Below are 12,027 nucleotides of genomic sequence, written 5' to 3' on the forward strand. Positions count from 1 at the left end.
AAAACATCATGACAGAATATTGTTTTATTTCATTTATACCACTGAGCTCTATACAAAATGACCCCTCCATAATTTGAATATTCTAGTTGAGAATAAAATTTGTCATAGTTTCCACAAATCTTTGCTTATCATGAGTCACCTGGATGCCTCTGAACAGTTAATATTTGCTAAGTGCTTTAGAAAGCAGTTTACCTCTGTAAATCATGTTGTATCTCCAGCCAGTTAAATTTGTCAGTATTTGCTGGAAAGTTAAGGCATATTAATATCCATATAATGCACACTCCATATTTCATTGCTACAAAAATACCAGTTGGAAGTACTTGAAGCATTAACTTAGAGTTACGTTTGGTTATAGCTGTAAGGGGAAAACTGCTGTACTTGAAAGAATCAGCATAAGGTTAGAAAGAAAATTCTGATTCAACTTACTTTGTGATGGCAACTAATTAACCTCTGGTGCCTTTCTCTGAACTGCGAGCCACTGCTTCCCAGAGGTTGCTGCTCCTCTGCCCTCCTATTGCAGTGTTAAATATTCATTTCACAGTCAACTCCAACATTCCCTTGTTCTTGCCACTGTAATGTTCAACCCCCTCCAGGCCAAGTGTGTGCCTTGAGGGTGGTGTTAATTTCCACATTCAGAGCAGCTTGTTGAGAATTCTCTTTACATGTTATTGTAGTTTTAACTTTTTCTAACTTTTTTCTCTTTTTTTTTTTTTTAAACTGGTTAAAAATGGTACTGCTGCACTTCTTGTTTAATGATTTCTATTGATCAGAACAATAGAATTAATTAGAAAGTGAGTTAAGTTTCTTCTTTAGTATATGCTTAATTATGATACACTGTACTTACAATAAAGTGAAAAAATCAATATGTTTACATTCATTATTATTGAGTTAATTATAGTGCTTAGCAGACCTATGTTAATGAATGTAAATAATGCCTTTGGTAGGTGTCCAAAGAAGACAGATGTACTTACTATGGTTTTGTTGGGAATTCGGTTGGACATTAAGCGCGTTTCCTGTCTGTTCTGGCTGTGAATGGCAGAGTCATTTCTGCATTTTCAGTTTACAGCCCCTCCAGCAGAGGTTATATTCTGAATACTTGAAAATTTTTTTGCTGGGCAGTTTAAATTATTGTGTATGATACAGTGCTTGGGTTCTGCTCTCCGTTTATTTCTATCAGCACAGAGAGTAAGAACTGTCGCAGTTTCACTTTGTCTTGCAAGGAAAGGTTCCTCTTGTTGTGTGAAGATGAATGCTGAAACTTGCACAGAGCCAGCGACAAAGGCATAATTTCTAGTTGCTCTAGGAGTGCTCTTTCCCTCTTGGTGAATGTCACAGAGCTGGAATTCAGATCAGGGTGCTGTCGCCAGGTGTTATTGCTGACTTGTGTTGGAACCTCTGCCAAACCCAGCTCCTCAATGTCACTTTCTGCAGAAAGGGAGAGGGTACTTGACCCTCCCAAACTGTTAAGCTGTAGGTTATAAAGGTGGTTTATTTAGCAACGACAAAACAGAAAAACAAAAATCCCCAAAGCCCCACAAATAAACATATCACAGGGATTTTTGTCATAGTTGTTTAGATATAAGCCAAAAACCAGTATAGGATTAGTACAATCTGCTTATCTTTAATATTTTTTCTCATGGTGCCCTACACGGCCAAGTTAATGCTTGCGACTAGAACTGTAACAGTTATATTCTGGTGGATTTTTATAGTGTGGGACTTCCAGTTTTTAATGGCTAATTTGCATGTGCAAGTTCCTGTCCATACATAACAGCCGATGTGGAAGAGAAATAGTGGAAATCTCTTCTACAGAAGAGGTCCAAGTTACGAGTTGCTGAGCTGATGTGTGTGATACAAGTATTAGAAAACTGCTTGTTATCTACTGCAGATCAGGTAAGGGGAATGTAATGGCCAGTCTTCATGAACGAAGAACCGGGGAAGGTCTTTTAGTCACACCTGGCACATCGAATGTGTCCTTTTAAGTATTGTAAATACTGTAAAATCTTTTGTATCCTCTTGAGACCAACCTCTTAGGACAGAGCTTGGGAAGCTGTATGTAACCTGACCCGTTCAGAAAATGCTTCCGTGATCCCTGCTGTCCTTGGAATAAATGGATCATGGTCAAGGTCTTTGCCTTCATTTGTAAAACTTGTGAATTATGCTGGCTGTCAGGAGATCAAGTAGTGTTGTGGCAAACATGGTAAAAAGCCCACTCCAAAGAGCCAAGAAGATTGGCTTACTTGTGTATTTCTTTTCCTAATGGTTTTAACTGATGTGTACATCTTCTATTTTCTTCTGAGTTTAGAGAAAGTTTTTAAAAACTCCTTCATGTAACGTCTATCTGATCTGACATTTTGGGAAGCTGCTCCAAGAGCAAATAGTCAGATTTGTGCTAGTTGAATCTGTTGTTCCATCCCACCCACGCTTACAAGTCTCCCCACATTATTTTATATTTCTTCTTAGAAAGACATGTACAAATTTAGAGACTGGGTGTCCTTTGAAATTATGTTAGACTCTTGCCTTGATGTGAGTGTATTAAAACCAAAACAAACAAACCCCACCAAACCTGAAACACCCTAGAACAAAGTGAACAAAAATATTTTGGGTCATGAGCTAGAAATGGCTTCGCTGCTGTGTTACATTGTCGTATTTGTTGGATGCCAAAGATAGCTTGGAGAGCACTTTTCTGAAGTACACCCTGTAAACTTAAATTATTTTGGATTTGTTTTATAAAATAGAGATAATTCTGTTTCAAAAATAGCACAAATCTTACATGCTGCAGTACATTCACATTTATTAGTTTATTCAGCTGTCTGAATACATTAGAAGTCACAGCTATTTAGATGTACCTTTGTTCCTACAGTGTTATGTCTGTGTGCATAAAATCTCCCTGTTTCAAGCCCATGTACGCTGTTGAATGGTGAATTTGTTCTGAATATGTTTTTGTAGCTGACCTTTTGTACTCATGGGTTTGAACAAGGCACACTGGTGCTGTTGGGGTAATGTGTGAGTTTCAGAAACTGCTCTGCATGGTCTTTGTACCCAAAGAAGGTGGGGGAAGTATTTTCTAAGAAAAGGAAATTATGAAAATCATTTGTGTTCCGCAAATTCCAAATTTGCCCTTACATAGTGAACATAATCAAAACTGGGGAAGAGGAGGGGAATTTAAGCACATTCTTATTACTAATTTAAAGTAATTTCTGAAACTAGCTTGGAGGCCAATGTTTTAACCTGCACATTTAAAATTTGGAAAACTTTTCCTATCTGAGTTTTGCAGCAGTTACGTCAAACAACAATCTTCTGAGACATGGAGTCTATTAATAATGAAGGTGCCCTCATCTGTGGATTAGCAGCTTATGTTTGCTAATTAAAATTGTGTATATATGAGTTATACTGCCCTGCATGCTCATAGGTGGCACATTAGATCACGGAAATTACAGAAGCTAGTTATTGTTAATATTTCTGGAGATGAAATTAATTTACATTGTATAATAATTACAGGTTAGGGTAGTTAGACTCTCATATATATGTATATCTCTTTATGTAAACCTAATTTACATCTCAAGATTAAAATAGAAGGCTAATAATAGTGTCGTAATTCTTTAGCAGTTCTACCTAAAATTAGCTCTTCCTATCTAGATTTGGACAGTAATTGCTGGGAATCAAATCTTAAATTAAAATTATGAAGTGGTTGCCTGCAGCAGCAAAATACTAGATCATCATGTCCTAAAGGAGTTCTAGTTGTGTGTTTCTGAAGGCAGCTTGAAACTCCATGCTCTGTGTTTTCTATTACGATGTTCATACGTGAGCAAGATAATGCAAGCCATAAGAATGAAAATGCTTACTTAAATATTAGAGTTCTAATATTTCACCAGTTTGCCAAGGAAAAGATACTTGATTTTTGAAACCAGATGAACCCCCTGCAAGCATCCTACAATACTGGAAGGACACGTAGAAATAACGTAGTGTGCTAGTGTCTAAATCAGGGAGGTGTGAGTGGAAGGAAAAGGAAAAACTTACTAGCCAAAAATTAGGTTTTTGAAATTGTTTTTTTAGAGACTTAATGCTTCACTTTCTTAAATTAGCTGAAGGGAACCACTAAGGACTGATTCTGTTGTCTGCAGATTTTTTTTTTTTCCCTGTAGCCTCTGCACTGTTACATTTCATCCCAGAAGACTGTGGTTTTAGAACAAAAGATCACTGAGTGAAAATGAGTTTGGTCTTAAGGTTTCTCTGTTCCAATTTTCTTAGATCTCTGGTGGAAGAGGAGGATCCTCATATGAAAGTATCTCTTGGTAGCAGCGATATGGGCGTCTCTGCCCATCTACAGTCTTCGAAGACAGGAACCACAAGATTTTTCACCAGCAATACTCACAGCTCTGTGGTATTACAGGTAATTAAATATTCTTCTGTCTGTATTGATCTGTGCTAAGAATTTTAACTGCTCTAAACAATACCTCCTCTCAGTCGGGTAATTCCTAAAACAGCCTCAAAACTCCCCATGTTATTGTGCTGTGCTGGCAATGCCCACAAGCCAGCATAGCTCGTGACTTCATTTCCTCTGAGTTAAAGATTCAGCTTTTAGCAACAGCATGAAAAGAAAAGCCTGGCTTTTTCCTTGGGTCGTATCCTTGTCCACTCTCAATTTCTAAGAGGTTATATAATTTAAATTATGAAGTGACAGCAGTGTCAAAGAAGCTCACTTAAATGTAATCATGTAATTACGTTAGGCAAACACTTGTGCCGTTTCCTGTGGGAAAGCTGCTGTAGGGATGTGACGAGGAGAGCTCTGTGCTCCATCTGCACATCCCTGAGCTGGCAGAGCCCTGCCAGGTTTGGTGTAAGGCCCTGTGCTGGGCCTGGCTCTGTGGCACTGCTGTGTGTATGTAGAACATTCCTCTGACGGATAAAAATGTGATCCTCCCCGAAGCTTTAAGAATTTAAGAGTATAGTCATTTTATCCTCTCCTTTTTGCTGGAGCTTTTACATGCCCTACGGAGTCAATCCAACAGCTTCATAGCTCTTGCTGCTTTGCAGTGTGGTCTTTCTCAGTAGTGCAGATGACTTTTGTATGGTAATGGCTCCTTGGAGAACTGCCACTTACTTTTTCTGTTTGCTGCATAAATAGATTACCTCAGTTTTGGGCAAAAAATTGCTTTTTCGTTCACAGAAGCTAGTGATTTTTTTCGTTTAGTTTCTAAGGCTTGCATGGTCGTACATAGTTCTCCCTTGCATGAACACTGCACGAAGTGTTTAGTGCTTATTTCTTCCTTATTAATTTTTTTCTTCCAAATTTGAGCAGTTGGTGAACTGGTAGTTTTGTTTGTAGCCCTGTTTGTAGGAACTACAGGCAGGTCATTTGAGTAATTGAAATGCAGTGGATTTATATGATCTTGTCTTTGGCTTCTGATATATTGAAGCCAATATTCATTTTTTCATTTGCACTCTGTTCTTTTCTGTGCAACAAATTTGAATGTTCATTTCTACTTACTTTTGCAGTTTTAAGAATACAACCTTGCTTTAAGAAAACTTAAATTCTAAAGCATGCAGGCTGATACCAAGACTTCTTTAAATGTTCAGTCTAAAAAGACAATATTTGCATTCTTGCTAGTATTAGAAAAACACCAGGTTAAAGGAAAATATCTTGTTTGAGCTTCTGTTCTGTAATGCATAAGGGAGGAGAGTATTTCACTCATCCTCCTGTATCCTCAACTTTGGAGGAAAATCTTACTCCAGGATGCTTTGGATGACTTTATATTTTTATTACATTTAGCCATTATATGTAATTCAGAGAAGATCAGATGTAAAATGGGAGCTAATTTCGGAATTCTTGCCATGCCATCTTTGGTAACAAATTCAATAATCATGGAATCAGGTGACAGCTTTTCTTTCAGGCTGCAGAATTTTACAGCCACTTAGGCTGCAAAATGCCTCAACTGTTGTGTAACAGAATTATATCTAGAATGCATATGTGTCCAGAAAAGGTAGATCCAAAAAAAGACATCGGTCCCTACCTGAAACAACTGCTGTTGTGAAAGCTTACAAAAGAAGCGCCTTCCTGAAAATACCTTAATTATTTGAAAAAAAAAAATTTCCAAGGCCCAGTATACTTCGCAGTCTTTGGCCATATCTGGAAAATAACAATTATTCTGCTTCTTTTCAATGAATAATAACAATTGAATATATTGGAGATAATGGTTTTAAAATGATAGATTATTTCTTTGTCACTTTTTCGGTACTACAGTACATCTGTACATAAAAGTAAATAAGTATTTACGTAAGGGAAATAAAAGATTCCTGCTCTCCTTTTCCTGCAGGGTTTTGACCAACTGCGAGTGGAAGGTTTGCTTTGTGATGTGACACTTGTTCCTGGAGATGGTGATGAGGTGTTTCCTGTTCACAGAGCGATGATGGCTTCTGCCAGTGATTACTTCAAGGCAATGTTCACAGGTGGGGTTTTTATTAGAGTTGCTGTCTCCAAACTGCCGTCATTTGGACACTCGGGCACAAGTTCAGTGCTGTGTGTGAATCAGGGCTGCAAACAACATTATGGACTAATTAACTCTCTCTACTGTTGCGTATGGGTTTTTTAATTAAAATTTAAAATAATGTTTTAATTTTGTATAAGTTTATGAAATTATTTCAACCCCATCAAAATGATCACATAAATTTACCTGCGTGTCTTTTTTAGGGGGAATGAAGGAACAAGATTTAATGTGCATTAAGCTTCATGGTGTGAACAAAATAGGCCTGAAGAAGATCATTGATTTCATCTATACTGCAAAACTTTCCCTTAACATGGACAACCTTCAGGACACTCTGGAAGCTGCCAGTTTTTTGCAGATTTTACCTGTTTTGGACTTCTGTAAAGTGTTTCTTATCTCTGGGGTAAGACTATTTGTTTTCCATTTACAATGATTAATGTCTTGGTATGTGGGGTTTTTTTTATAATGACCATTGACAATGTCATTGTCAAAGTTAAGTCTAAAACTTGCCATTAGTCATAACTTGGATTCACAGAGAACAAGTTTGCTGTGTAGTTTTCTTGAAAATCTTTTTTCTTCTCAGTATTATGTACAGTGTGAGTTTGATGTAAGTGCAAGAGCTGCACTGTCAAAGCAGTTCTGCTAGAGAGACACTTTGGTGCCATTTGTAATGTTTCCTGGAGGTTTTCTCATGTTAATGTTAACTGCTTGTATACCTTACTAGAAATCTCACTTTACCTGTAACAGGGAGACTGGTGTGTTCCGTGTGAACTCATATGGAATTCAACTTTGTAGTAGCCTGTAATGAGAAATGAAGAACTGGGTATTCCCATTGTTCTGCAGAGTACAGGCTTAGAAATGTGACCTCCCTAGTTGACATGTACAAGGATTCATGCAAAAAAGAGGACTCCAAGCTTGTAATAACAGCAATTTGTTTCATAAGGGAAGCGTTAGAGACATCTAGGCTCTATAATGCACTGTTTTGCTTTTAATTTGGGAATATTTTCTAACTGGCCGATTCTCTGAGAATGTTGCCATAATGTTTCATTAATCTTAATACTCTTCAATCCTACACCACCTATTTTACGTTGCTCAGTGGTTTTTTACCTTCCAAAGTGACCCAGTGTGCCTTTCCAGGGTTGACATTATTATAAATACCAACTTGGAAAAAGGTCTTAGTAGTGCTCTAAATCAGGGATTTGGAGCGGCCTCCCTTTGATGGGAGGTGAGCCCCAGGGACATCATGTTGCCCTTTCCCCTTTCTGCATAGGGCAACTGCTTGTTTATTTTGCTTTCTGAGGGAAAGAGGTTTTTTCATATTAAATAGTGTTATTTGGAATATTTTTTTTCATTCTTTAAAATGCTTGTTCTCTGAAGGTGCCTTCACTTAGGATATTAACTCAGTCGCTGTTCTTCTTCAAGTAAAAAATGTCTTTTTTGATAATACATTTTGAAAGAATCAGGAAGGCTTTTATTTACACCACTGTCTAAGGAGACATAATTTCATTCATGGTATAGCTCTAGAGGAGGTGCAAAATTGAGATAGTGCTGTTGGTCTGGTTATACAAGGATGCTGAGAATATAAAGAAGTTTTGAATAAACTGAGTTTTGTTGGAACGAGAGTTGGCTAGGAAATTGGATTGGGGTTTTTTACTTTTTCAGTTATCATATCTCAGCTTTACAAAGACTGCTCCCCAGTTTTACTCCATTTTTTGAAGGAGCATTTCTATAATTTAAATGAGTATTTCGAGCAAGTCTTGAGCTGATTTCTACTGAAGGTATCTGAGTTGAGAGCAGCATCCAAGACCTGATGTAACCATTTCCAGACAAATGCTTATTTGTCTTTGAATTGTCTAGAGAGTCCATTATTAAAGAGATTAAGAAGTCAGTTTATGTAAGGCATAATGTAATTGTGTTAATTCATAAGAGGGTTTTGGAAATATTTAGAAAGAAAAACAGAAGCTTAAGGTAACAGCTTAATTCATGTAACAAAAGTAGTGAGACCTTCAAAGAATTTTGTCTGTTGTAGTTGACTTGAAAGTGTTCTTTTGTTTGCTCTGCATGTACAGCTCTCCTGTCAAGTAGCCCATTGGTGTGATAATCTTTGCTCTGCAGCCAAACAGACTCTGAGAAACACTGAAATACTTCCCAAGATGTTTTCTGTTTTACTCGTACTGTTAGTTTTAAATATTTATAGCTGTACAATAGATTAGGACTACTCCATGTTCCCATCTAAATGAGGCATAATGTAATTAAAATTATAAAAATGCCATGGAAATGTTTTCAGAGTAGTTAGTGCTAGAGAGCACACAGTACTGATTTTGCAAAAGTAGGAGCAATGCACAAAATGGAGAAAGATGAGAAACCTGTCCAAGTAAATTACAGCACTCAGGGGAAAATCACAGGGTAATGGGGAAGGGGGTGTTATACTGTAATTAAAGACAACATTCCAAAACATTGAAAATTAATGTTTTGGCTGTACTCGCATAAGTAAAATTTATTCCTTCCATAATTCTGCGCCTTTACAGTTTTGTAACAACTAGCAAATTGTCAAATATTGAGGGCTTAATGCTTGGAAGTCCTATCTTGTCAAAAGGACTTGGTTATCTGAGGATGGAGCAAGATAATCTGTTTTGTGGGAGCGAGGGATTTAATACTGGGACCAGCTCTGCCAGCCACCAGAAAGGGTATGATTGATTCCGCTTTCTGAGCTGGTCAAATCTCTGTGCTGTTTTTTTCTTGGCTTCTGTGTATGGGAGCTCACCGAAAAATTGAGGGTTTCAGGGCTATTTGAGCTCTTTTAAACTTCTACCTTTTGAAACTCTGTGTTAAGTGCTTCGGTGTCTCACAGTCATTGAAACAAAACAAAGTTAGACACCCAAATATTTTGTGGTACTGGGCTTCTGGGCTTGATTTTCCGTGTGTCTTATTTCTGAGTTTTTCTCAGAAATATACTTGCAATCATTTTGCTGTGTCCAGTTTTGTAGTACTTTATAGTCCATTAAGTTTGTATGACAGCTTGTGTAGTGATTGCTTCAAAATTTCAAAGAATTAAGTGAACCACTTTCTCAAGAAAGTACTTTGGCTTTTGCATTGGGATTTTCAGGCTGTAATAATACAGTGCTGTGCTTGACCTTTCTTTTTTGAAAAGCTTTTTAGTATTTTCTGCAACTTCTACTTTGTAATAGCAATTGCAGCGAGTAATGTGAATGAGCATTTCTGCTCCATAGTCAAAGACCACATAAAATAGGATTTTTTTAAATAAAATTTTCAACTCCTTATGGAGCTGCTTAGCTGTTTATGGCTTTTAGTCTTCCTGTGTGAGTATTTTCACTAGTTACTGGATACACTGTACAATACATTCCAGGAATATATTCAATTGCATAGATTTACAGTGTAACATAATTATGACAATACATAACTCAATGCGTGCTGGGCACTTGGTAAGTGTCAGAGTGTCTGCAATGACTTCAGGTATTTTTCATTGCAACTTGAACACCATGTACCAGTGGTACAGAACCTGTATGGGTTTTGCTTTGATCTTTTAACTTCAAGCATGCCTTTTTCGTGTGCAGTATCTTACCTTTATGGGGAGGAAGTCCTGCATCTCTGTATTTTGATGCCAGTAAATGTATTCCAAAGGGATTTATGGATACAATAACTGTATAGCAAGATTTAACATTTGTGTTGTGCTGCAAGAAAGCGGTTTGTGATTTTTCCATTGCTTTATTTTTATATTATACAACTTGGAAGAAATTTTAAAAGTAAGAATGTCCTGTTTCATTTACTTAATTTATGGTGTGATGTTTTAGGATTCATCCTTAGGAAATGTACAGAAATTGGAATCATAAAATGGTTTGGGTTGGAAGGGACCTTAAAGATGATCTAGTTCCAACCCCCCTGCCATGGTCAGGGACACCTTCCACTAGACCAGGTTGCTCAGAGCCCCATGAGCCCCCAAGGCCTTGAGCTCTTCCAGGGATGGAGAATCCACAACTTCTTTGAACGATCTGTTTGATACTGACTTTTAAAAAACAGAGAATGTTTTATAGCCTATTACTAATTGGTGTGATTATATTTTGACATAAACAATCTGGTCTGTCTTGTAATAAAAACATAATTTCCAGATATACATTACACGTGTAGTTTCATGATAGAACTCCTGAGAATCCACTGCACCTTCATCTTATAAATAGGATTCTTATTACAGGGTTCGTGTTCCTGGAGATGAGGAATAAGGTTTGGAACCTTTGAGTGTATGAAAGTGTTTAAAGATGTGTGAATGAAGACTTTGGATGACCACAGATCTTAACTATAGGGCAAGTTAGATCAGTGTCTAGTGAAGTAAGAAGATCTATTCCTGTACTCATTAGACATTTGAATTGTCTGGTATTAAAGGGCAATGATCAGATTGAGTTATACAGCATTAAAATCTTGTAATCTCTGTCATGACCAGAAGGTCATTTGAAGGTTTTTGAAATCTTAGGTTGCAGTCAGGTCATGGTCCTCAATCTTTATAATCTTTTTAAAAATAACCATGAGATTCAGAAGCTTAAATTCTTTTGGCATTACAAGTATAATGAGAATCACAGAGTTGTGGAAATGGTTGACACTGAGTAGGACTGACATGCACAGAGACTAGAAAGCATGTGTAAATGAAGCTTGGATTACAATAGGTTTGAATGCAAAAAAAGCTGCAGTTCTCAGCAAGAAGCATTTGACTTGACTTGCTTTGCACATATACCATAGAGCTTGATGACATTAATTGACTGGGTTCTCTGGAAACCCACTTGATAAGTTATGCCCTATGCCTGACATGTTTATTCCTCCCTCTGCCTTGGATCCCAAGTGACCTCAGAAATTAAGGAGCCAAAAACATAAGAAACGTAGATGCAGGAACAGTGTAAAATAGATGTTTACCAAGATATGGTCACTCAGGTATTGAATTAAATTCAGCTGTGATCCATACTGCTTTAGCATTTAATGAAGAGGGTAAATTTAGGGGAGATCCTACTAGATTCATTCTTTAAAAAAATTATGTATATGAAATAAAGTGACTGCCTTTGTCTTATTTTTGATATGCATTTAATTTTAAACATAGTCTGAACAAGGACAGTCTTGATTTATTAAAGATCTATTTTGGTTTTGAAGGATCCTATTCATAGGATTAAACACTGTAAATAAAGTGTCTGAAGTATGTGGCATAGGAGGGGTAACTGTGCCATTCTCTTTGGTTTCATTATGCCAATACAATTTTAATATTTTTTAAAAACGTCTAATGGCAAGACTTCTGCATTGCTCTCTGTAACCTTGCGCTGATCACCTCTCCCTTAACTGTGTTTTCCACGTCTTTCTTACAAAGATGTTTTCAGAGTTTTTCAGAGATGAAGTGCTGTATAATTGCTATGCATCGTCATTGTATAATGTATTTGATACAGTATATGCCATCTGCTTGTTACTTGTCTCATTTCTTTATTCAAAATAAGAATAAATCGGGTCTCCCCTTGCAGTCATGAATATATACATCACATTGAATATTTATATG

At 37.0% G+C, this 12,027-nt stretch overlaps 1 protein-coding gene across 7 annotated transcripts in view; it reads left to right on the plus strand.

Moving 5' to 3' along the window:
- Window positions 1-12,027, plus strand: part of KLHL13 (kelch like family member 13) — a 76,063-nt gene that overhangs the window by 52,893 nt on the left and 11,143 nt on the right. For all 7 annotated transcript variants that reach the window (XM_027899103.1, XM_027899098.1, XM_027899110.1 and 4 more), the window contains 3 exons: window positions 4,249-4,390; window positions 6,315-6,447; window positions 6,689-6,885. In XM_027899103.1, coding sequence (XP_027754904.1) covers window positions 4,249-4,390; window positions 6,315-6,447; window positions 6,689-6,885 — 472 coding nt within the window. The remainder of the gene's footprint in view (window positions 1-4,248; window positions 4,391-6,314; window positions 6,448-6,688; window positions 6,886-12,027) is intronic.

The sequence above is a fragment of the Empidonax traillii genome, unplaced genomic scaffold (genome assembly GCF_003031625.1).
Source record: "Empidonax traillii isolate 1590-97213 ecotype Southwest subspecies unplaced genomic scaffold, ASM303162v1 scaffold20:size5563877, whole genome shotgun sequence".
In the NCBI taxonomy this organism is placed as follows: domain Eukaryota; kingdom Metazoa; phylum Chordata; class Aves; order Passeriformes; family Tyrannidae; genus Empidonax; species Empidonax traillii.